Source organism: Python bivittatus, unplaced genomic scaffold (genome assembly GCF_059951505.1).
Source record: "Python bivittatus isolate LINGU-HERP-01145 unplaced genomic scaffold, Pbiv_v1 ctg000850_np1212, whole genome shotgun sequence".
Taxonomy (NCBI): Eukaryota; Metazoa; Chordata; class Lepidosauria; order Squamata; family Pythonidae; genus Python; species Python bivittatus.
In genome coordinates, this window is record NW_028277112.1 from 33,534,954 (window position 1) to 33,561,994 (window position 27,041).

At 41.4% G+C, this 27,041-nt stretch overlaps 1 protein-coding gene across 1 annotated transcript in view; it reads left to right on the forward strand.

The window, feature by feature from the left end:
• Nucleotides 1-207: 207 nt before the first annotated feature.
• Nucleotides 208-27,041, forward strand: part of PTCH1 (patched 1) — a 92,176-nt gene continuing 65,342 nt past the window's right edge. The window contains exons 1-2 of the mRNA XM_088129946.1: nt 208-1,232; nt 2,620-2,812. Coding sequence (XP_087986072.1) covers nt 786-1,232; nt 2,620-2,812 — 640 coding nt within the window. The 5' untranslated portion in view covers nt 208-785. The remainder of the gene's footprint in view (nt 1,233-2,619; nt 2,813-27,041) is intronic.

The following is a 27,041-nucleotide window of genomic DNA, read 5'->3' on the forward strand; positions in this document are numbered from 1 at the left end:
GGAGATGCACACACAAGGGTAGCCTGCCTGGGTGGTCTCTCTACTTTGGTGAGCTGTTGCTAAGCAGCTAATAATAGTCATGTTTGCTGAGTAATTTCTGCCCTCTCTGAGCCAATCGCAGCCCAGAAACCGAAGCCATCTGACAGCCCCAGGGGCGGGATTTCAGCTCTTTTTCCCTTTCTCTCCCCTCTCCCTTTCACCCCTCCTCCTCCTCCTCTTTATCCAAATGGAGAGAGTTCCTTTTTTCTCCCCCTTCCTCATCCCATCTATTGAAGCGAGGGAGCTGCTTGCTGCTGCTACACACAGCAGAGGAAGAAAGAGAGCGCGACACACGCATCTGGGAGAGAAAGAGAGGGGGGAAAGGAGCCGCGAGAGCTCTTAGAGACAGCTCTGCGCCCAGACAGAATGGTACAGCGCACCGAGACAGAGCAGCAGCAACAGAAGCAGCGGCGGCGGCGGCGGCGGCGGCGCTCGTGAGATCAAGGCTTTCTCCAGCCCTCCGCCGCTGTGGAGAGAAAGAGGCTGGGGAGAGTCCGGCTTGGCTTCCAGCGGCCGAGCGGCGAGGAGCCTGGAGAGCAGTTCAAGCAGCCGGCGCAGCGGTCCGGGGAAGGAAGGCGAGCGCGCGGAGATTCCCTGGCTCCGCTCACCCGCGCACCCTGGATGTGGGAAGCAGCAGCGGCGAAGACCTCCGGATCCTCGCGAAATGTTGCAATGGAAGGCTCGGGGTCTGACTCGCCGGGAGCAGCGGCAGCGGCAGCAGCGGCGGCAGCGGCAGCCAACGCCGTATGAAGCGGTCTGTCAGCAGCAGCAGCAGCAGCAGCAGCGAATCTGCGCCAGACCAGCCAGTCCTCGGTCCCTCCGGATCGTCCCGCAGCAGCAGCAGCAGCAGCAGCAGCAGCAGCGCGCTGGGGGGAACCTTAGAAGACCCAGTTTCTGGGTCGCCAAAACAACAGCAGCAGCCGCGGCGGCTCTGTGGCGGCAACATGGCCTCAGCTGTTAATGCCTCGGAGCCGGAGAGCAGCCGCGGCTGTGGTGGTGGTGGTGGTGGTGGTGGTGGAGGCGGCGGCGGCGGCGGCAGCAGCTGCTGTAGAGCGCCCGATCGGCTGGGGAGAAGCGGCAGCAGAAGGCGGAGAAGGATAGGCGAGAACAGACGCGCCGCGCCGCCAGATCTGGAGTATCTGCAGCGGCCGAGCTACTGCGATGCGGGGTTCGCCCTGGAACAGATAGCAAAGGTGCTTTGTCGAGATTTCTTTTCTTTCTCTTCCAAATTGCGTTTTCTCATAAGCGGCGGGAAAGATGACCAATAAAATGCTGGGGGGGGGGGGGTAAGATGTTCTTGGCTCCTAAGAGGTAGGGAGGCAGCCCTTCGTCCCTCCTTTGCAGTCATCTAATCGCGTTTACCCGGGAAGTGTGTGTGAATGTATGAATGGGACTTTCCTCTCTGTTCTTCACGAATGATGATGATTCTTCTCTTCTCTCTCCGCTCCAAAGAAAACTTTCAAAGGGTTTGGTTTTCTGTCCAGCCCCTTATAAAAAGTTCTGCACGAGAAAAAAGTATTCCAACGTTTTACAAACCAGCGCGGACCCCCTCCCCCCCCCGTTGCTCCTGTTATCCCGGTTTAAGTGTAGAAGTGTGATTTCCCTCCAAAAGACATTTTTTTCACTGAATGTCTCGTTTCCTCTTCAGCGGCAGGGAAGAGAGTGAAAACTGTAAGCAAATTCCTAACTTCCACCTTTCCCGTCCTGATTGAGATAACCCACCCCTCCTCTTCAAGGGAAGTAACAGGTTTGGCAGCGCGTTCACGTTGCATCGGACGGGAAGAACAGCGACAGAAAAAGCAAAAGCACCAGTGAATGCGTGTGTGCGCGTCTGTATTTTTTCTAAAGTGTGGTTGAGTTGGAGGGGAGGAAGAAGGGATCCATGGGGCTGGTCTCCCCCATTCGCCAGTATTGTGGTAATTTACCGATGGCTGCTCGGCTTCCAAAGTCAGATCACCCCAGCGTCGCCCAGCGGCAATGCATGCTGCAGTTCCTAACTTTAGGTTACCAGCGCGGTCGGTAACCACGTGGGGCCGTGCAGTTGCTGCGAAGCTGGAGCTTCCGAGCCGAGGAAGCAAGGCGGGGAAGGGGATGGCACGGTCTGCGGTGGAGTGGGCTTTCCACCCTTCCAGAAGGGGGGGGGGTGTCGGGTGAGGAAGAAGAACCTCTCCCTCCCCTTCTCCGGTCCATCCCCGGATTGTTTGACAGGTCGGTTTAGATTCCGGCGCTAGGGTGATCGCTCCGCGCTGCGGTCCCTCTCCCGGCTCGAACGAAGGATCCGAGGCTGGCGGTGCGTAGGGGGCGGCGGCGGATCGGGTGCTTAGGAGCGCCCTTCCTCGCGGCTCGGAGGGTACGCGGATGAGCGAGGCGATGGGGCGTCTGCAACGCTGTGCAGGTTGGACGGCCTGCTTGCGTGCCCTGGTCTGTCGCGCTCCTGCCGCAACTGCTGGCCGGGACCCTTCCGGAGCAGCCGGTTTCTTGCCGGTAGATTGTGCTTTTTTGGGGGGACAGTTCGCCGGAGGCCCTCGGAATGCGGTTCTTTCCCGACCTTCATTTCTCCATCTCTCCTTGCTTTTCTAGGGGAAAGCTACTGGAAGAAAAGCACCGCTGTGGCTGAGAGCGAAATTTCAAAGACTGCTATTTAAACTGGGCTGTTACATTCAAAAAAACTGCGGGAAATTTTTAGTGGTTGGCCTTCTGATATTCGGGGCTTTTGCGGTAGGATTAAGAGCAGCCAATCTGGAGACCAATGTGGAGGAACTCTGGGTAGAAGGTAAGGATTGATCCCTCTCCTAGCTTATTCTGCTTCCAAGTGACAGTGCGTAATTTAAATTTACAGCTTAAAAGTAGGGGTGGCCGGAGGAACCCTCCTTTCATGGAGGGGCTGGGCATGGGGGTTTAATAGTGTTGGCTGGAGGCCAGGTGGACTCTGTCAAGTCTTGTAATCCATTTCTGGAAGTCATACCTTGTGAGATGGTCTTAGAATGGAAGAGAGGGTGCTTGGGTGATGTGAAAGAAGAAATAACTGTGTGTCTGTGGGGGGGGGGCGTCCTTTGGACCCTGCAAAAGCACTTTCTCTCTCTGGGCCCCTCTGCCTGATTCTGCTTGTGTGTCCAAGGAGCTGGTGGCATTGGTGCCTCTCTTCCCTCTAAGGGCATGAAAGGAAAGTCTGTGTTCAAAGCAGCTCACCTCTTCCGCCATTTTGTGTGTGTGTGTGTGTGTGTGTAGGGGTGGGTGTAGGGGTGTATGTGCGTGCGCGTGTCCTGTTAGCAGCAGCAGCAGGAACAGGCTGAACGTGATCTGCACAGCTCTTAGTAGGGCTGTGCTTGTGTGTGGTCCTGTTTTTTTGGACAGCTTTCAGCTTTGAGGGGGAAAAACATTTGTTTCAAGGTAAAAAAAAATGGAAAAGTGAAGTGCAGACTGGACACATGTTGAAATGTTTGCAAAGCAGATTACCAGTCTCTCTCAGTTCAGGAGCTAGGCTGGTTTAACTGGAGGCAGGGGTGGCTCCTTTTTTATGTTTTCCAAAGGTAAGAAAATTGATTAAGAAAGAAACCATTCTGGCTGTTGACCTGTGTTTTAAAACGTTAATTAACTTACCCAGATTCTTTTTTTTAAATCTCTGGGAGAAATATTGACCGATTTCTGTTAATAGTCACTTTTAAAAAAATTATCTGATTTGTTAGGTTGATAAACCCAACTTAGGTTAGATTTACCTCACTGAAGTTTTTGCTAGTAATATTCATTAAAGGGGGCCTCACAACTCCACAGTCACAGTGTGTTGCACAAATAGTCATTTGGTCATGGAGGGTTCTGCTTCACAGAAAAGGACTACAGAGACTTACAATTTATTTATTTAGAAGTAGATTCAAGTGGGCTAAATGGGACTTAATCCAAAGAAAATGGATACTCATTTAGGTAAATTGGTTTAAATTTGCAGTGCAGTCTTGCTACAATGGATGCACTGGTTACAGGTAGTTATCATGACCTAGCGTCTTCCCCACTTGTACTTTAACTCAGCACAATCATGTCCTGACAATATCAGTATTTTCCCTTTGCTGCACATTGTCATGAGTGAAACAGCTTAAATGTAGTTTTCCCTCTTAAGCTGACATGATCTCATTACAGCTTCAAACTGTGTAAAATTTGTAATACTTCCTTGCCTATCACCTTGGAGGCAACTTCAGGTGATTTCTTGTGGGTGTGATCAGAGGTGTAGCTGGGGAGTGTGGAGGGGCCCAGGCATGCCCTCTTTGCCTGGTGAAAATGAAATCACCCCATGGAACTACCACTTGATCACATCTATTTTTATCCCCAAGAGCCAAGTTATTGTAATATTAGATGAGGTGGCTGAATTCTGGACTTTGTAGCTTCAGATTTTAAATCCTGGTGATGCACTTATATATATTTATCACTCAAGTAAAACAGAAAAAAGTCTCCTCTGCATGAAGTAAACTAGCACATTGAAAAGACAGGCTCAGTAGAGGTACCTGTGATATGTTTGCTGTTCAATGCAGGGAGAGGCTCTTTTTCTGTTTTTCAAAAGTGAATCATTCAGAATGATGACCCTCTTGATACAACCATTTTGAATGAATCCTAAATGCCATCATCTCTCTTTTACTTTGCCTGGTCACTATAGTAGTCATTTCTCTCCCAGGGTTTGTATTCTGTATTGGTACTTCCTCTCCTGAGTTTATCACCTCTTCCCTATTTCTCTCCAACAAACTAGAGAAGAGGAGAGCAGACCTCCAGTATTTTATGTGAGGAAGAAGAGGGGCTTATTTGTGCCACTCCATTCTCTGAGTAGCCTGCAGTGACCACAGCTCCATGCTTTTATGTGGGAAGAGGGGCATAGCCTTCACAGCATTTTGAAATGGCAGCGTGGGGATCTTTACCTTTAATGCAGCAGTCCTGCTTTTCCTTTCTGTGGTGCCCAGAAAACAAGGAGGGATGCTGAACCAGGGCTTCCTTGCTTTTTGACCAGTTCTTTATATTTCCCAGTTTTAATGACTTTACTACTACCTGCTATAAGAGAACTGGTGGCTTAACGGGTAGTCATTTTCAGGGATCCCTCTTTACAGGACTTGGCCTTCATGTGGGTTGTGGCTCTTTCTGCCCTAGCACCTTCTCATACATCGCTTTACTTCGCACAGTTTTAAATTTGGGAGAGATCCAGATGGAATGGGGGGAGGAAGGGCAGGCGAACCAGCCTGAATAATCCCAGGCTAAGTCCTGAAGTCAGAGCGCGCCCTCTTCCTGCTGCAGGCCCTGACTGGTAGTTATTGTCTCTGCTGTCTGGGGATGCGCTGAAAGGGCACAGCAGCACAGCCAGGAGAACCAGTCAGCCTGCCTGTAACAGCTGGCACACTCACCAGTCAGGAGCACAGCATTTAGCAGTGACTCGGAACACAGAGGCAGGATAGAGACTGGCAGTGGGATACAGAGTTTATGCCAGGATTATTTTATGGCAACTCAGGGATGGGTGGATAACAGCTTAATATGGTAATGGCGAAAGGCCTTTTTCTGCTAGCAAAGATCTGGCCCCAGAGATCTGCCATCCTGAGCTGCCCTATAGGCCAAGATATGCCAGTGGAGCAACTGGGAAGGGGTAGGGCTGAATTAACCATATGTAACTCCATTTCATTGCCCACAGTACAAAATTAGATCAGGCTGAGCTCAATCCCAATTAACTTCAAACTAATTGAATCCAATGGAAATTAAAAAACTGTATGAAAGAATTTCCTATTCTCCTTCTCTTTATTCTCCCAAAATCAAAAGGACTAAACTCAGATGTAGTACCACAATGTTGTCTTAGTTGGTTTTCAGCCATCTGTTGATGTTAACCTGGTTTTATTAAAATGATGAAGCAATTCAGTCTGCAAATGAACATGGCAGTCTTTATAGTGATGGTTAAAGACTGGCTAGATTGTACTTGATTCCAATGACAAAGGATAAGGTTGTTGGTCAGCTGGCTGGAGATGATGAGGATTGTAGTCAAAGTGTAGGTCACCGTGTTGGGCACAGTCAGTGTAGGAATTTGAGAAATAATTAATGAAATAATTAGATCGGGTGTTCCGAAGTCCAGTGGCTGACAGCTGCATCCAATTCTTTACAAAGAGGAACAGGAATTAAGAAGTGTTAGAAAAATGGGCAGCTATACAAATTGAATAAAATAAATAAAATAAATCTATAGTTGACTGGGTACTGTAAAAGAGCATTCTAGTGTGACAGATGCATGGAGATTACTATTCCAACAACATCAGCCAGCAGAGATTGCTTAACCTCTTGGGCCAAATGCCTGGGGAAACAGCCAATTCTTTAATGTCTTGCGAAAGGCTAACAAGATTGGGGTCATCTGGATCTCCAGAGAGATACTGTTCCACAGGGTAGCCACTGCAATGGAGAAGGCATGACTTCTGGGTCCAGCAAGATGACATTGTTTAATGGAAGGCACTCAGAATATGTCTTTCCTGCTAGATCTGGTGGGGCTTTCTCTTGACTGCCATATAACCATAAGCTTGGTTGGTAGTTAATCAAACAGAGGCATCCTAGAGAGATCTTTGTACAGACAGGGTGAATAACCACTCTGGTAAACCCTCATATAGACTTAAATCTTTGAAGTCTATGGATCTTGAGTCTCTTTTTGTAGCATTTGGAGGCCATGACTGTTACAAACCTGTGGCATTGCTACAAACTGATCTGTGCCATTTTAAATTACAGGACAGATAAATATGCTTGCATAATTACAGTTGCAGGGCAGTCCCTCCCAGTTGTACACCCCAATTGCACTATTTAGGTTGATTATAAATTATTTGGAATTAGGAATGTGTAGTGAAGCAGCCACATTTGCAGCTGGCATGAAGTTATGCAGGGTGGCAATTAACTGAAGGAAAATTGCAACAAAATGGCAAAAGTGGTGTGCCCTAAGGCAACTCCCCCGCCAACCTCATAAATACAGTGTTGTGGTCTAAATTGATGGTTGTTATCTCTATCAATATGTTAAGTTAATTTGCAGGGACTATAAAAGGTAAATTCATGACCATTAGGAAAGAATCAGAAATAAAACTGTCAGCATCAGAATCTCCTTATACAAATCTGTGATATGGCTGAACCTGTTAGAATATTCTGGTTGCACAGCTCAGAAAATTTATTGGTTCTGAAAAGGCAGTCAAAATGACCAGAGAACTAGAACATCTCTCTAATATTTGGAGCCAGTATGGAATTCCTTGCCACAAGATGAGATGATGGCACTCATTTAGATTTTTTTTTTTTAAGGAGCTATACAAATAATTGAGGCTAAATTATGATAGGCCTACAGGTGGTCCTTGCTTAACAACCACTCGTTCAATGACTATTCTAACTTGCAATGGTGCTGAACAAGTGTCATGACCAGTCCTCGAAGTTCTGGCCATCACAGTGCCCCTGCGGTCATATCATGACCCAGGTGCTTGGCAACCATCTAGATTTCCAGCTGTCACAGCATCCTGGGGTCATGTGATCGTGATTTGCAACCTTCCCTGCCAGCTCTCTACAAACAAAGTCAATGGGGAAGCTGGCAGGAAGTCAGAAGTTGCATTCACATGAGGTTCTTACTTAATGACTTGCAGTGATTCACTTAACAGTGGTAACCGGAGACTGCCGGAACTGCCATTGCAAAGCTGCATGGTCATATGGCATCAAGTTTTATGACTGCATCTCTTAGTGATGGAAATTCCCGTCCCAATTACCATTGTTAAGTGAAGACTACTTGTACACATTTTTCAGATTTAGTGGTTAGTGTATGCCTTTGGATACAACTCATGTGAAGCATTACTTAAAAAAAAAAGGCCGGGGAAAAAACTGAATGCTGGTCTAGACAGACTATTGGTGTGATCTAGCAGATTTCTTCACATGTTCTTCTGACTGATAAGACTGGATAGAGAAAGCACTGGTACTGTCTATGCTTTTTTATTTGGAGTTCTTCAATTGACCTTGTTTAGCCAATCAATTCAGTTCTTAATTTACAGTAGGTTAATAGTTACTGATCAAATGTTAAAATTCTGTTTCTGGTAATTTGAAATTGTGGTCCTAAACTCATCTACACATTCATGTATCTAGCTGATGGCACCAGGCTTACATGAATGGCATTGGATTTAGGTCTGAAATCATGACTTGGCTGACTAATCTTCATCCAAGACTGATGGTTCTATCTCACACCACCAATTTTTCCTGAAAGTTGAGTGACCATTTCTTTCTGACAGAATGCATAATTATCCTTTTTTATAATAGGAAAGAGAAAAATAGTGATCAACAAAAAGCAGCATCCACTGAGAGGGCAAATGATGAAAGTAGCATTGCACTGATATGATACCAGCTCTGCCCCTTTTATATGTGCTTTGTGACATCATAGGCATGTACAAAGGAATGGAGCTTGGATTGTAACTGTGCTTTCATCATTTGGACAAAAGCAGTGAATCCTGCCAACATCTCTCTTAACAAATTGCTTGGTTTGCCACTATTCTGTCCTCTTCAGATTATTTCCTATTTTTTTTTCCTACCTTCAAAATCCAATACTGACTTCAGTATTTTTTGCCTATCCTAATACATTCTGCCTCTGTCGTTTATATGATACATTGTGTTACACTAGGACATACTGTATAACATAAAAGTTATTGCACTTCTTTTAGAGTTAATTAAAATACACAGGGAATTCGTTTGAATTGGCCCTCTTTTGATTACTCTGCCAAGGCAGCAACAAGGGGGGAAAAAAGCTATTGGCAATAATGTATGTTTGTCTTCGGTAGAGACTCCTATGTAAATATTATGGCCATGAATAGATGAGGAGCAGTTGCATATTTCCATGAGTAAAGTATAAACGGAAAAGAGCACAAAGTAAAGGACTAAGCAGAAGAGGCTAGTTTCCCTACTGGTATTCTCTGAAAATTAGAACAATCGTTTTTTTCTTTGTTTGTTTTTCTCTGCATAGACTTCAGATGATTTAATCCACTGAGAAGTTCTGAATGCAGGTTCTGCTCAGATGACTGGATTCCCTTGCACAGTTGTTTTTTTTCCCCCCTAGCAGGGCTATAGTTGGAGGTATTCCCAGGATATTGACATCTAGTCTAGTACATTACTATGCAATATAAAGGAAGAAAGATATGCTGTATTTTCAAAGACTAATTAATGTTCTTTTAATTGAAATTTTTGCACATGCCATGCAAAAAGGGATCGGCTCTCCCACATGGGATGATACATTACTCTGAGTCTGCAAATTAGTCATTCCACCAGGGAGAAATGAGCAAGTCATTTCTCTAAATGTTTTAGCCAAAATCAGAGGAAGGGGAAGCATATTTTAATTGTGTTTCCTCACTTTTCCAGCTGTATCATGTGCAAGGTTCTGGGATTTTATTTTATTTTTTTGGTGAAGCTCAACAATAGTGTTGTATTCATAGAGTAGCTAAGAGTGGTTGTTGAGTAAGATAGTAATGCTGATACACATGATTGTCTAAGAATTGAACCAAAGGATATGGGGTTGTTGCATGAATGCACCAAATATGCTCTGGTGTAGAAAGAGAAGGAATGCCCTCAGAAGCACGTTAGTAAAGTGAAAACAATGAAGTAGTCTCATATTTATCAGAGCAATCGTGTTAACCGGAAATTAGAAGAAAGTCCATTCATTTTAATAGGACTAAGCCAAACAGAGCATTCACAATAATCGTTTAACCCTGTAATTACTCTACAGACACAGTCTGATTTAATTTGTAGTCCTTGAGTCACTTTGGAGTGGTCTTAGATAGTGCAAAGTAATGGGGAAGACCCCATTTGTTCTTTCCCTTTTATCACCAAATGCTTCTCAACAAGTCCTATTAGGAGATTTGTTTCTTCTCTCCAAATATAACATGCATTGAATGCCCTTTGTAACTTGCTTTATGATCATTCACTCTCAGTCAGCCTTCCCCAATGTGATGTTTTCCAGGTGTGCTGCACTACAGCTCCCATCTCCATGAACCAGATAAACCATTAGTGGCTGGGGGTTGACAAGGCACAATGGCAAGGATCCATTTGGGAAGGGTTGCTGTTGAGAGTTGCATTAATGAAGGCAGGCAGGCAGGCTCCAAACCAGAGTTGATTACAAGTGTTGTATCATGCAGCTGAATAATAGGTATAATATTGTAATAAATGCTGGATTATTTATACCTGAGGAGCAAATTCTCCCTTGTTTTGTTTTATTTTATTTTATTTTATTTTTTATTATTAAATGTATATGCCACCCATCTCCCCCAGAGATGGGGGAGTTTTAGGATCTTAAAAAAATTAGCGCTATCAAAGGATTTAGTGAAATACAGGTAATACTCATTTAGTGACTGCCTCATTTAGCAACCATTCACAGTTATGACAGTGATGAAAAAGTAACTTTATGACCAATCCTTGTGTTTATGACCTTTGCATGTAAAGCAAAGGAAAGCTGAAGTAAGATTGTAAGCACAGTCGCGGTTTCACTTAGCGACCACCTTGCTTAACCACCAAGTTGCCTGTCTCAATTGTGGTCACTAAAAGAGGACTACCTGTAGTGTCATTCTCCCTTCATAGATATCATATTTGATCTTTTGGTTAGTCGCTGAGTGGTGTGGTGTGCTTTTGAAAATGCCAGCTTAGCCCCTGAGGCTGGCAGTTGCTGGCCTCTCTCTTTGCTTGAAAGGAGCATCCTTCCTGTGGAACTGCAAGTTCCCAGAATTCCTACCCAGCAAGGCCTTTGGCATATTGCCATAGCAGCCCATCTCCCCCTCCACCCTCCAATGTTTGAAAGTTTGAATATGCTGAACAGAATTGGCCAAATAAGGTGAATGCTTCAAATGACTTAAAATAGATCCCTGTGGCCGTTGCAATAAAGACACTTTATTTTTGTTGTTAAAGCTTTTGGAAAATTATTGCCTCTCAAGAAATTGTCAGTATTTATATTAGAGACCAGTCTGCTTCGTGTAATGTCAGCTGGAGTGGGAGAGAACTCAGTGTCAGAAGATATCATGCCCTTAAAGCCTCAAGCAAGTGAATGATCAACTTACAAAATCCCAGCTCAAACTTTATCCTGAGAAGAAAGTTTGAATGAGTTTTAAGATCATCCAGACTCCAAGATGAATGATTAGTAGTGTATGTTTAAAGCTATTAGAGCTTAAAATATTTACATAAAGATTGTAAAAACCCACCTGGTGGGCAAAATCTCAGAAAAAAGGCAAGGGGAGATGAGAAATCAGAGATCTAAAGAAGCAATATGTAAAACCATTCTCTTTTCTGACTTCCTAATTTGTACCAGTGCTCACAACCTTCTGTAAGCATAATGGTACTGAGTCGCTTACTCTTGAATCACTTTTTATCAGTGTCTTAGATGAATTATATATTATCTTTCTTTATATACCGATTTTAAGAATGCTTTAAATCTTAACGTTTCTTTTTTTCAGTGCCCCAAAATTACATTTAATTTAGGGTGGTTTTCCATTATTTCTGAGGTCAAGATTGGTGTGGTCTTGGCTATTTCTTATAACACACTTAAGGACTGTCGATGCCTTAAAATCTGACTTGCTGAGATGAACAGATGGGGATTAGGTGCTAGAATTCTCTTCTGTGGTGGGTCTGTGACTGTAAAACACCTGTCTCACCTCTGTATGTCAGGCATGAATGCTGAGATCTTTCTGACATCAGGTAAAAATGAGTTTGAATTTCCTTGGCTTTCAATTTACTATATACTTTGTGTTTTTATTGCTGCCGTCTCTTATTTCCCAGTGATCTGCATTTTTCTGTGATTTTTTTCCATGATTGCAGTGTTATATGTAAATTAATATTGGAATGCATTGTTTGCTTTCATAGCCTTGGACAACACAATAGTTTTTGGATTCACTTCAACTCCCAGGAAGTTTACCAAGCTCCTTTTGCCAGTAATGACTCATTGGAGACAGATGCATATTTGAGACAGATGCCTTGCTACTGGACATGGATTAGACTAGGATGTTGTCCAGTTATATATTGTCTGTAGTGACTGTGAATTCTGGTAATTGTAGTCTCAGCACATCTAAAGTTAAGAAAGCATTAATACCTTACAGGTAGTCCTCAACGTACGACCATTTGTTTAGCAACCATTCAAATTTACAACAGTGCTGAAAAAAGTGACGATCAGTCCTTGCACTTAACGACCATTGCAGTGTCTCTGCAGTCACATGATCAAAATTCAGGCACTTGGCAACCAGCATGTACCGTATTTTTCCATCAATAAGACACCCCCATGTACAAGACGACCCCCACTTTTCCAACCCAAAATTAAGAAATCAATATTTTAAAGATAGTGCAGAACACATTTTTATTTAGTAATTAGGTAACATTTACCTGATACACTCGGTGGGAGGAGGTCCAAACCGTGTCTCTGCAGCTCTATTTCCATGCTCTTTTGCATAACTGATTACATTCAGTCACAAGTGAAACTGCCGATAGCTTGTCTCTGCAAACAGACTTCCTCCAATTGGTTTGTTCAGCATCAGCTGACATCAGTTACATAAGGCTCGTGATTGGAGGAAGTCTGTTTGCAGAGACAGTATGGGCAGTTTCACTCGTGATTGGAGGCTCGTGACTGGAGGAAGCCTGTTTGCAGAGTCAAGCTATTTCACTCGTGATTGGAGGCTAGCAATAGGAGGAAGCCTGTTTGCAGAGACAAAGTATGGGCAGTTTTGCAACCGTGTGGTTCTCTCCTCGGCTTACTTCCTTGCATAAGACGCCCTTCAATTTTTAGCATAAGGATTTTAGAAAAAAGTATCGTCTTATAGTCGGAAAAATACGGTATTTACCACAGTTGCAGTGTCCCAGGGTCATGTTGTCAGCCCTCCCAGGTAAACCAGACAAGAAACAGGACTAGATGAGCTACTTCTACTTTATTGCAAGGTTACATTAACAGAATCGCCTGCCCTCCATATCCACTGCCTGAGTAGTTAGGGCGGGTCCTTCCTAAGTTTCTTTTTCTGGCCGTTACTCTATTGCATACTCCTTTCTCTTTTATCTGATTGTTCCCTAGGTGGCATCTCTTCCCCTTCTTTCAAGGTCACCTTCACGTTCCATCACACACGTGATCACCATTTGTGACCTTCCCAACTGGCTTCTGACAAGCAAAATCAATGGGGAACCATGTGATTCATTTAATGACATTATTCGCTTAACGACTGCTGTAAAAAATGTAAAATCAGGTGTGCTCACATGATACGTTGCTTAATGACCGCACTGCTTAAACTATGAATTTTATGGTCCCTATTGTGGTTGTAAGTCAAGAACTACCTGTACTAATGGTTATGAATTGGATTAGGAATTGCTCCACATTAGAAAACCGTGTGCTTAGAAACATTAAGATGATGACCATTTCTCACACAGGCCCTTCCATCTTCCATTTTCCATGATTCTGACAAGGAAAATAGGGAATAAGGCTGGTAGAAATGGAGCTTCTGCAATTTAGGGAAGGATCTCTATTACAGAAAAAGTTATTTGCTGTCATAGATGGAGGATTACAATAGGTTAGTATCCCACCACCATTGCACCAATCTCTGGATTTCCAGTGGGATGCTAATGTTATGTAGGAATGATGGGACTTGTAGCTAGTACAATGGCAAGCATCCATTTAGGGAAAGCTGCTACAAAATGCTGCATAAATAAATAAATAAATAAATAAATAGCTAGCTCCAAAGCAAAGTTAACTGCAATATATCCAGCTAAATAATGGATATAACAATAAATGTTGGTTTATTTATTTCATGCCTAAACAACAAATTCTGTCTCTTATTTTAGCATCATAAAAGATAATGATCAAGGATTTAATTTTAAAAAATGTATCCCTAAATCTAGGTGGAGAACCTGCAACTCCTGCATTATATGTAGCTTGCAGAATCTTGGATAAGGCCATTCGCCACCATCCAATTTCCATCTACCTTCTCTCCCCCATCAGGCCCAATGACCATAGATTCCTTTCAGTGCAGAAACCAGAGTATGCAATTTCAAAGATTCTGTAGTTGCTGGGCCTTGGAGAAACAGGGCTTTTCAGAAAATTAGCAGTGAGGGCAGCATTGATAAGTAAGTCTCCAAGGGAAATTTTAACCTTCCATCCTTGTATGTTCAGATGCATTAAGATTTCTAAAGAGGACTAATTCTCTATGTGGTTTGATGTGCATGCAAAAGTGCATATGTAGATGCTGCTCCCTGTCTACCATCCAACTTCACATCTGCCTCTGTAGTCCAAAACCCTGCTCTAAATCCTAGTTGAATAAAACTAACACTCTAAATGAAGGTTGGATAAAATGTTGGTATTGTTCTATTTGTTGAAAGAATGATTGACACAGTTCTTGGTTTATTGATGCACTTTTCATTGGAGACTTTGGCTATTTTTTCATAAAGCATAGGCCCTGTCACTCTCCCATACTACCTATACCATACAAACCTGAAGTGCACAATTGGTACAACCAGGGAAATGCTACCATAATGCAAAAAGTGGATCCTGGATTTCATGTATAACTTTATTTGCTGGCTTCTTGAACTTTGTTTATTGCCCAGTGGCTTAATAAACACTCAGAAAGCTGTTACAGGTAGCCCTTGCTTACTGACCACTCATTCAGTGACTCAGTGACCAGTCCTTGAAGTTTTGGCCTTCACACCACCCCCACAGTCACGTGATCGCAATCTGGGCACTTGGCAACCAGCTTACACAATGGTTGCAGCACCCTGGGGCCACATGATCACCATTTGTGACCTTCCCCGCTAGCTTCCCACAAGTGAAGTCAATGGGAAAGCCAGCAGGGAAGACTGCAAGTAAGACACAGGTAAGTCTCCCCCACCCAGCAGCAGCTACCCCTGGGCCTGAAAACACTTGTGTTTCACTGCAGCTGCCTGTATACCCTCTCCTCCAGCAGCAGCCATCCCCAGGCCAGATATCCTAATGCACACCACTGCAACTGCCGGTGCACTTTCCCCCACCTGGCAACAGCCATCCCTGGGCCTGAAATCACTTGCGCACCACTTACCTGTCTGCCAGCCTGCTTGCGAGCCCTGTGGGACTTGCAACTTCCTGTTGGCTTCCTCACTGACTTTGGTTGTTGGAAGCTGGTAGGAAGTTGTGAGGAGGTCCTTGCTTAATGACCCATGATTCTCATTTAATGACAACAGTGGAGACTGCCCAGGATTGCTGTCACTATGTAATGCGGTCATATGACATCATGCTTTACGATCACATTGCTTAGCAATGGAAATTCTGGTCCTAATTAGCATCATTAAGTGAGAACTACCTGTAGTTTGATGTACCTTTAAAAAAGTAAGTATGTTTAGCATTCAGGTTATTAATCTGACTTTGAATAACAGGTGAGGGTACTTTTTTATTTTGGGAATATGTTTGGTGATGTTTGGTGATCAGGATCAGGTTAAGGTATATTTGCTGTCTGAAGCAAGGAATAAATCTCTTCCCCTTTTCCCATTTTTTTTACCTGCAGAAACAAATCATTTGAAATTTTCTTCAGCTTTAGTTGCTTCTTTGCCCTACTTGAGCCAGGGTTGGGTGATGGTGATGCTAGCATTCGAGTGGCAGTAATGCCAGAGAAGAATTATGATAGAGGGAACAGCAGAGACTGATGCAGAGAGGAATCTGCTAGGTCTTCCTCCCAACCCCAGTGCTGGGTTGTTTGGTGCTCAATCTTTTTGGACTGCTGCTCTCCAACTCAGCATATTTATTCTGTCACAGATTGAATGTTTTGGAATGTCTTTTTTCTAGGTTCCCTTTGCTGTAAGTTAAGCTCATCTGAAAAAAAAAAAAAGGAAGCAAAAAGTGTAAGAAAAATTGTAGAATATTGTACAATATTCTATATTGTAGAATATAGAATTCTATAGTCTAAGTTATAGAAGGATCTCTAGCAGCAGATTCTCCATAGCATTCTGTCTGCACTGTTAGGTCATCAGCCAAGGGCAGGTCTTTGCCTTTGTTACTTGCTCTGAGAAAGAGAAAACAGTCAAAAAGAGAATCTATATGATTGTGGTGCCTTTTTAAAAAAACACCTTCCTAAGCAGGCTTCCTTGCTGTCAGTGTTGTTTCTTCAGAACCATTTCAGACTTTAGGTATTTAAACATTTTATTTAGATTTTTTAATGAAACATTGTAATCATATAAACTGGGGACTACTTGTGAGGAAGGACTCTTATTTGCTTGTTTATATGTTCACTCAGTCCAATAATGAGTTTTCTGGCAGAGTTACAAGGCTAATGAAACAATAAAATTAGCTTAGCTTGTTTTGTGAACTTAGCTAGTTGTGGTTTATTGTTAAATTGGGATTTAGTTTGAAGAAATTGCTGAAGAAATTGTATTTCACAATGCTGAGTGTGATGGATGAACCAGACTAGTGCTCAGTACATACTCCAAGTCTGCATTTTGTAACGTTTCTTTAGCAGAGCCTCTCTCAATCATTGCTTTTCGGATGTGATGGATTTCACTTCCCATCATCTCGGCTATCAGGCTGCGATCATGCATGCTACCTAGGGGTTACAGGAGTAGGAACCCAGCACCTTAGCAGGACATAAGACTGAGAAAAGCTGTGCTAAGTTAAGAATGACTGTGCTGCGCATTCGTTCCCAGGCAGAAATCTGTAGTCTAAGGACTTGGGCAGAGGTGAGGCATGTGTGTGTCCTTCATATATACATTTTGGTAAGTTACCATTTAAGACCATTATAGATGTAATGGTATATAAAAAGCTGGAATCTGGCCACAAGATGTGATGCTTCCTCCCCTGAGTTGTTAATTAAGATTTACATCTTACCATGCAGATGTCTGCTTCTCAGGGCCCTAACATAACAAACATTCCTTTCCTTCTTGAATGCAAGTTAGATGCCTTCTTCCCCTTTATAGCCTTATGTTTAGTTGCTGTGTTTTCACCTATAGTCATTATTCATATGAAAAGCATTTTTGTATTGAAGCAGAAGTGAGGCCATGATTTTACTCCTCCTTAGTATCACATCTCCTCCTGATATCTCCAAGTTGAGTGTGGTTTTTTCCAAGGGAGCCCCAAAGTGGGAGCATCTGCATGCAGTCACTGGAGGAAGAAGGCATGATTTCAGAGACAGAGCTAAAGACATGGTTAGTGTTGAAGCTTACCATTAACTGTGATTAACATTGGTTTAGGCACAACGGGGTTTATACCAGAGGGTGAAGGTTGGAGAAAGAGAAAGGGGCTGAGGTAAACAGAACGTAATCCTACGGACAGTCTTTAAACCCAGTTTGAACAATCTTTCAGCAGCAAAGGCCCTCAATGGGGCAGATACTGATATAATGATATCACCAGAAAAGGTGGAGTTTTTCTTCTCTTGGGAATGGATTGTTGTTTTTCTAAAATATTCTAGTTTAACCAGTTGTGTGAACCATCTGTGAACCTGGCCAGTATGATGTGTTCAACAAATCACTTTAATAATTTCTGTCATAGTATAATGCATGAAACACATTTATTTTTTGTTAACTTCCCACAAAGCTGAAGGAAAATTGCAGTACAATACAGTCTTAGGGTAATCAAAAGCTACAAAAACAGAAAGAGTGGGGAAGGGAACTACAAGCAGCATGTGGGCCATAGACTTTCCATCACTGCTTTAACTATGGGGATCAAAGTAAGTAGAGAATACACTTTTTGCACAGAAGACTCAAGATCAATTCCTGACCTCTTTATTTATAGATTCTTGGGCAAATGGGTTTGGTTTTGTGAAGCTGGCTGGAGAAAGCATCTGCTCATTATCTTGAAAAAGTTAATCTCCTTCCAAATACTGTAGGTACAATATAGTTTGATGCTGTGTAAGAACATTGTGTAGATGCATATGCTTGCTTTTGCTGCACATTGGCAATTGGTAAATGACTTGCATTCATCCAACTTCATCAGTTTTCAAATGGTGGAAGGGTTTTCCCCCCTTTGGATGAATTGTTTGCTTGCAGTTTAAGCATCTGTTTCAGGAAATTCCTTAACAATGGGAACTGAACTGTGAGATGATATAGTCGTATCATTGAAACTGAAAATCTGAATTGATTATATTTTTATATCTATCATTTGGAGGTTAATTTCTGGATAATATAGGTATATGCATTAGTATTCTGTTGTCAGAGCAAAATGGCCTTACCCCCAATGTTATTTTTTTTCAGCTCCTTTCTCCACGCTCTTAAATGTTGATTCTTGTACTCAGTAGTATATTTGCAGAATAAGGTTTGAGAGGATTCTTTTTCATTGCACTGTTTGCTACAGAGGAGGTATCACACATAGTCTAATAAAATGTGAAAGCGTGGTTTCTGCTTTTGAGAAACAGGACCTGACTGTGAGTGTACTGTGAGTTTATACAGTCCTTCATCCACGTTCTCATTTTCTTTAAGCAATTTGCTACAGTGTCTGAACTGTAAGGTTAGCATCTTTTCAAAACAGGTTTTGCAAACCTGGTTCAAACAGATTGCAATCTGTGTACTGGAAACTCTATGATGCAACGAACAATCATTGGAGAAAACTGGGAAAGTGGAAGAAAATTCTCATGTGTAAAAGGGTGTGCAGTTTGTTTCCAAGCCTTCAGACTACAATAGCAGCTGGTTATTTTTGGGATCTTATGTTAATAGCTAAATACTATCTCCTTGGTTGTCCTAATTCCTACAGCAATATGCCCTGTCATGGGTTCTTTCATGAGGACTCTATGAAAAGTTTGGTACTCAACTCTAGCAAGTTCATCCTCATCCTTTTCTCCCTTCTGTTATTCAACTTTGCTTTTGATGACATCAGTGATTATGGTACTTCTCTGTTTGTTCCTGCCGGTTCTTTGACCACTAGGTTTGAAAGTGCAACTGGATCCTTTGGTTATGTGCTCCACTGTTAGGAGACTCCAAAATATGACAACTTCCAGATGTCTGAACTGACTGATCCTTTTGTTTAGATTATGCTCCAAAGCTGATGCTTAGATTAGTGCTGGCTGGATGAAGCTATGGGAGATTTGTCTGGTTTTCACAATGCCATGTTTATATTTCATATGGATTTCTCCTTCAAAGCTGACCTTTCTTTGACCTGCTAAAACCATGTCCACTAGGATGGCAGGTTTCACTTGCCCACAACAGCATTCTTTTTCATATCCTTGGGTAAACTGTGAATGTATCATCCAGAACATGTCACTTCTTTGATGTGAGTCATATTTCTAAACTCCTGCCCATCCAATCTGAGATTGTGATGCTGTAGACAATCCACAGCTTGTTTATTGAGAATTCTGAAGAACATTGGCTTATTTTGAAGAAGCAGTGGACTGGGTGCACACTGACCAATTGCAAGTTTCACTTTTCCTACTGGCAGGAGTACCTAACCAAACCGAGTTAGCTCCCTCCATGATAAACCAGAACTCTAGCTTTTTTCCTCCTAACAAATGAGAATGATCAGCCAAGAATAAAAAAGGGAAGAAGCAAGCAAGTATTCCCAAATGACATGTCCCAGCAAACTAACAACAAAAACACCTTCCACATTTTGTTCAGCAGCTCCCGACTGCAGGGGTGGTGGTTAGGGGAGTGATAGCACACTGATTATTCATGGTAAGCCAAAATTCCTGATAATGTTGGCTTAGCATGATGTGCAAATATGGCTAGTCTCCTTCTTTCTTCCTTGGGTTCCACATCGCATCAAAATTCTGGCAACCCTTGATATGATATGAAGTTGCATTTATTATCAAATTATCAAAAGGCATCATATTTTAATACTTAGCTGTATACATAGCAGGTAGTAGTAGTGACCTCAAAAACTTGAGTGAATTTAGGTAATCAGGATGTATAATGGATAGCTATATAATAAAATAGTATTGGTTTTACATTCTGCTTCTTTTGATTGGTTCCCTTGTCATGAAAGAATATACCTGTATCACTGTTTTTACTTAGTATGTGTGGTACAAATTATTAACAAAAATTATCTAAGTAATGTACAGGGTAATCTTTAATGTACAGGGTTTCTGTATCAAGAATAGAAAGCTTCTTGTTTAAATTATGGGCTTGATCCAGACAAAATTGTCCGTGTTGAAGCTTTACTGCTTTTGGTGGGTGACTTAAGCTCATGCTTTAAATATCTCTCATTCAAATAAGGCTTAGAGTTTGTAAAAGAAACTGTCATGCCATGCATACATTTTTTTTTAACAAACTAATCTTTTCTATGTCTTTTGCTCTTCATACATTTTGATAGGAAGAAAGCAATCTAGCTTTTGGAAAAAATAGAAGGTAAGGCCAGTGTAGAGGAATATACAGTATTAGTTAGCAAATTATTGAAAAATCAACTTAGTTGAAAGAAAAAACAACTTGGTTTTTTAAAAAGTCATTTGTTTTGGTAATTTCAAAACTATTAACAACAGTACTTCAATTCCCAATGCTCACTTTCATTCCCACCCCAAAAGTAGGGACCAGTGAAAAGAGTTGGTGCTTGGTGGCCAGAGTACTCCAGGCATATTGATTCTGGGCACCATTATAGCTTTGAAAAAAAAATTTCCATAATGTCTGACACTTATACTTCAGAAACAGGTGTCCACAAGTAAAGTTATATGTTTTTAAGTTGCATATTCAGCAGTTTGTACCCAAATACTGATTCCTCATTCATAGAAAAATCTGAAAGAAATTGATTCCTTGTTTCTCTTTCTGTTACTGAATCAGCTTATTTGAACCTGCTTAATCAATAATTAAAAGTGAAGTGCAGCACATCATGAACTAGCTCTGTTCAAGTCAATTTGTTGAGTATTTCTCTACCTCCCCCCGCCCCAATCATTGCTTAAGGGCTTCTGGCCTCTAGCTCAGGAATCCTGCCCAAAAATGCCAGATGTATTACACAGTCAAGTCTTGCAATGTAAACAGTGCTCTGTGCCATGAGAACAGGGTGGTCCATCTCCTCTCTCTCTCTCTCTTGCTCTCGCTCTCTCTTTTTCTGAGAGAGAGAGAGAGAAGGGGGGAAATCTCTCTGCTCTGAAAAGAGCACAGTAGTTGTAGTGTTGTTTGAGTTCTTGGCTGCACAGCTACATTTCTGTAACTGCCAAAGCCCAGATAAGTTAATACTTTGGACTAGCAAGGAATGTCGATTGAAACTGAGATGCTGGAAAGCAAAACGTGGCATTGATTGGGCTCAGTTAATTAAAACAAGGATATTATTTATTTTTTTAAAGATGATAATGACTTGTAAATTAACTATTTACACTTATAACCATAGAACAGAGTAAAATAAATGTGCATATCCTTTTAATAGTGTATAATTAATAAAGAGATGTGAACAGTACTGACCATTTTAGGAGAGACCATATACATGAATGAGCTTTTGTGTATGTGGGACAGATTATCCCATTTCCAAATATTGAGAAGTATAGGTTTTACTTAGGTCAGTTAAACATTGGACCCAAAGGCTTGTATTGTCTGGTACCGTGGTCTTTTTCTCACTGTGGTCTACTAGGTATATTTAGGCAGCACCAAAGTAGGACATGAAGGCAATGCCCCATCCTTGTTCTTCTTTTCTGGCAACCAGCATCAACGAACTAGTTGCCTTTGATCATGAAGGTAATATATAATTAATGAATCACTATCCATTTATCACCCCACATTTTTAATGTGTCCAACCTTCTGTAAAGCCACCTCCATTGGTAGCCATCTTGCAGAAATTGAAGCATTTTCCTTTCTGTCACGTGTAACTGAGATTTTTAATATTTTATATTGTGAAGCTAATTTTTTAAAATAAATACAAGCTGTAATGTGCATTGCAAGAATTTTCCTTTTTTCTTTTAGTCAATTAGGTTTCATCTTAGATTCTTCTACAGTAACCGAATGTGGGGAATTACGAGCAATAGGCTAATAGGTCTCAGGCACAGAATGAGAAATCTTGAATGATCACTGTCTGGAACTGGGACCATTAATATGTGTGCTCTATCTTGTGTCTGAAGACCTCTGCCCTGTATGTTGATTGACAGTTTAAAACAATATTCAGCATCCACAAATCCATTTGCCAAGAGCAAGTGTTTCCAGGATTATGGCAAACAGCATTGTATGGATGCTCACATTGGAGGTCTCAAGCAAAAATTCCCTTTTAAGAGCAACTTTGTTGCTGTCCTGTACAAAGGAGAAATAGCTTTATCTCACCAAGCCCTTGGCCACTAAGCAAATACAAAAGTTCTGCATTCCTGACAATGATAAAATGGGGGGGGGAGGGGGGAGAGAGAAGCTACAATGTATACGAAAGTATAATTGAGCACAAGTAATCAAAAAAGCAGTAAATTCATAGAAACAAGTCTTTGAAATGCTTTACAAAAGATCCATGACTTAAGTGCATTCTGAAAGATCAGCAGAGATGGACTAATAGATCAAGGGGCTCTGGTCAAGGCCATTGAATCACCAGTGCCTAGCTATGCCATTATAGATATGCTCTTGATACTGATCAAAATAAGGGAAAGAAAATTTTAGTCTGGAGGCCATGATTGACTGACTGACTGATTTTTCCAAAAAATGTGTCTCTGATGGTATCAGAGGTTCAAATGACTATTTAAGGGTTAGGCCAAACATTTTGGGGACTCTTGTTTCCTTTTGCTTTGGGGAAGGAATTAAAGAGTTCTAAAAGTGTAAAATCCACATGGAAGGCTTAATACACCTCCTTTATTCCTGGGGAGTAAGGGACAAAAAAATTACATTTGCAAAAATCAGTGATTTGGTCATCAACATTTAGCAGTGCAAACTGATAACTGCAAAATGGGATCTGGAAAGTGTCTTATAGCCCACAGGTTGTCCACTCCATGTCTAAATAATCAGTGAGCATGTGTGAAAGGAAATGGTACAGAATTATCCAAGATGGGGCCTTAAAGAACTCAGAAGCAATTGTTTATCAGAGATGATTGTACAACTCTGGACTAATATGTGCTACATTCCTTGCTCCAGTTAATAGTCTTATGGCTGGTTATGAACTATTTGGAGTTTCAGAGCACTTTCAAAAGTATAGATTGTATGCGTTTGGATATTTGCAGAATATATTATCTTATGAGATGGCTAGTGATAGTAAGTGAATGCACAATATATGTGTCTTGGGGGGGAGGTGGAAACAGCCAACCAATCATTCTCAGTTGTAGTTATCTGATAGGAGATCGCTAGTTACATCAGAGCTTCCTTTTGATGAGCAAAAACATAAGATGAGTGTTAGAACATATTTGTGTGTGATTAATTACATTAAACACCTGGAGGAAAAGGGACCCCAGTACCAGTCATCTCAGACAGTTTTAAAAGAAACAGACCAGACTTTAAAAATAAGTAAATTTTACTCAACATTTTCCTTGGCCTTGTTATTACAATAGTACCCATGCTTCAGTTTAACCTTAGATTAGGAGACTCAGTGATAAAACTGCCTTCCAGAAGGAGGAGGAGCAAAATCACTACTGGTGGTTTATAACAGGCCTGTGTAATTATTAAATCTATATTCCATTTTTTATTTTCAGATTTAATTCTGCATTCACTGTATATATTTCACACCAACTCTAATCATTTACCTTCCGGAAATTTACTCCTGGATTTCATTAGTACATAAGGTCTTTTATGGTTTCATGTTGGTTTGCTTCAAGAAAATAAATCCATGGGAAATTATAACAAGGTGTCAGTTTGAAGTATGTATAATCTGTGAAAATAACATCAGAATGTCCTCACTTTTGATATTTGTACCTAATGTCTTATAAAACAAAATTAAATTTAGGAGAATTTTGATCTGGCTTAACTATCTATTATCTGTTTTTTTTCCTAGAGATTTGAGAAACTAGAGTGACCTTTCTTTCTTTCTTTCTTTCTTGCTTTCTTTCTCTCTCTCTCTCTCTCTTTTTAAATAGGCTACAGTTTCACATGGCTTGCAAAAGAAATCTCTCTCCCGTTTTGTTTCCCACACCAATTGATTTATCATTTTGCTTGCAAGCAGACTTAGAATGTTAGGGCAGGAACACACTCACTTTTTTCTCCTAACTTTTTTGTTGCAGACCGAAACCAGTTGACTTGAATAAATTTTTCTGTGCCCTGAATGAAGCCAGTAACGTGGAAAAATCTTGCCGTTCAGGGCTGTCTGAATGTACATTTCAGCCACACAGTAAGCTGCATTTGTAGGCAGTGGACTGCTAAATACAACCATTTTTTCGCAGCAGAGAGTTAGACAGGTGATTAGCATAATTAACACAGAGTAGGCTATACATATGGTAATGCTAAGTGTGTAAATGCCAGCTGCGGTGTAAAATTTATGTCAGGGGTCGACAGGGCTGTGCGAAAGTATTGTGTTACAGCTGCAGGTCAAAGCTCCATTGCTTGGCTCCTTTTCTGTTGTTGGTGAATGTGCTAAACAGAGGAGAAAGACAGGCAGGAATATAACAGATAAGGCTTTGATTGAACAGCCTAGTTCAGTGCAAGTAGGGATTGCTCTTTAAAATATATATGCACACTCTTGTCTTTTTTATTTTTTTGTTTTTAACAGTATTTCTCTCTTTTCTGCATACTGCTTCCACTGGCTTGATTCTATCGTTCTTGAGGGGAGGGAGAAGACAAATGAAAATTTCATAATTGTAAATTCATAGCTTCATGTTTATCTTCCTCTTCTGGACCCCACATTTTTTCCTCTCTGAAAGAAGAAGAAGAAGTCTGTGATACTGCACTTAAGGGGTTTAGAAGTAAATGATCTGGAAGGTGACAGTATTATATGCAATAAAATCTCAACAGCCTTCAAACGCCATGACTAGCTTTTAGAAGAGGTGCCAAAAAGTTCCTCTACAGTTTATTCCCTAGGTTCCTCCTACCTCCTAAAGCATCAAATTTTTACTAAATTAAAAATGATTCATGCAGGTTTCTCATGGTGTGTATGTGTATAAATTGTATACATATATTAAAAAATGGCTGAAAGTAATGGGGAAATCTGGCTGTCAACTATTCCATTCACTTTTTTTTTTTTAACATCTGCAACTTTCTTCTCTTGTGCCCCTTTTAATATGTGTAAGTATCTGTTTGCATGAGTGGTTGGCTATAAGGAGTGGTGGTGTTGACAGAATATAGTTCACACCACACTGACCTTGTGATGAAACTTCCTCACAGCCACAGGGGGTCCTTATGACTCGGCCCCTAATCCAGCTAATCCTGATGGCAACAAAATCATGGAAGTGGCTCCCAGTGATGTGTGTTTCCCTGCACAGATGCAAAGAGAAGGAACCGTGCTGAAAAGAGATCGGTCTGGTGTGGTGATCTTCAGAGGCTGGGGGAGCCTGGGTGTGAAGCTGGAGGCGTCTATTGTGTTCTGCCCCATGTGGCCTCAAGTGGAAAGCCAATGAAAAGGGAACTTGGCTGTATAATAGAGGGAAGAAGGCTTAGAGCTAAGAGGTGATGTCAGCTCCAAGTTGCTGAGAGAAGGGAGCTGAGGTTAATGTTATGCAACAAGCTTAGAGTCTTGGCAAAGGCTGTGTGTGTACTTAGCTTGCATGCAGTTCTAGAATTTGCAAGTAAGAAATCTGGCATCATACATGTCCCCTGAACAGAGTCCAGTGCTAAATTGCATGCTTTATTTTCATGGGGTAAAATGAGCTCTTCCCTGTCCCCCCCTCTCCCCACAGGTTAAGATTTTGTTGTGGGAACAAATCTGTCCCTGAAGGCAAATGAAGCCAAGTGTGTTTGAAATTTGCTTACAGTACTTTGGAGAAGAGCTTCCAAAATATCACCTATCTCCACTTTTTTGGTGCGATTAGTTAGTAAAAATATGAAAAATGGGTCCCTTGATGGAAGCAGCTCCACCTGGGAGCTCACGCCAAAGCAGAAATAGCAAGATGGAGGAAACACTGATAAGCTGCAAGTTTGGGGGTGGAGGGTGGGGAGGGACTGCTGACCTGACCTGATTGTGTCCAACAGTGAGAGTAGTTCTGCTTCAAAGCTATTCAAAAAGAAGCTGCTCAGGCAACAACAGATGGTATAGCAAGCAGCTGGTAGCAAATACTTGAAAGAAACTGTACCTTGTGGAATACGAATATTCTCACTTGTTTAATTTTCTTAGGTTTATAAATGCCTTAAAAATGATTAACCCTCAGCTGAATAAAACCATCTTCCAATATAGATTTATACATTTTTCAGAATATCAGTGCCTCTGATGTATTATGTGGGTGTCCCAGTAAGTGCAGCTTTAAATACTGTTTTTAACCACTCAACAATTACAGATTCACAAAAAGGCCATGTTGGGGTTCACTGGGGAGAAACTGATTACTGATGGGACAAAGCCACATTTCTACCCAGTTATTCTCTAGGAGGATATATATGTTGGTAAACTGTATATATGGTAATAAGAATTAATTCTTCTTTTGTAATAGTGAAAAAAAAAATCTTGGTGAAGGTGAAGTTTTCATGTGTAAATGGCTGCATTTACAGGCTTAATGAAGTATAACATGAGTTTTTTTAAAAATCCCACTGATTCAAGAATTTAGAATAGCATATATCATCCAGATGTGTTGAGACTGCAACTCTCAGAATATAAAGGCAGCCAAATTCTGCTGCTTTACAATGAAGAAGATTACCTTTAACATATGCAGGGCAAAGATGAAGATCTGCTTTGAGTGGAGCTTGATTCTTGGTGACTTCATGGATGTGCCCATGAAAGTTTTTTGGCAAAAATATAGAAGTGATTTGCCATTGCCTTCTTCTGGACAAGGTTCCTCTGACTTCCCAGAGTTACCTAAATCCCTGGTATTCAGTGGTAATGATTTATAAGCATGTGCTTTCCTAACGGAGTAAAGTTCCTGATTTTCCATTCAAGGCAGCTTATAATAACATGCAAGACAATTAATTAACGTATAGTTAAAATATTAAAACTCATAAACTAAAAGCTTACCCAATGAAAGGCCATTAGTAATAGTATCCAACAGATTAAAACTTTGTTCAACAACAACCAGGCAATTTAAATATCAAAAGCCTCTCTGAACAAAAAATGCTTTTGCTTTCAGACAGAAGGACAACAGATGGAGATGGAT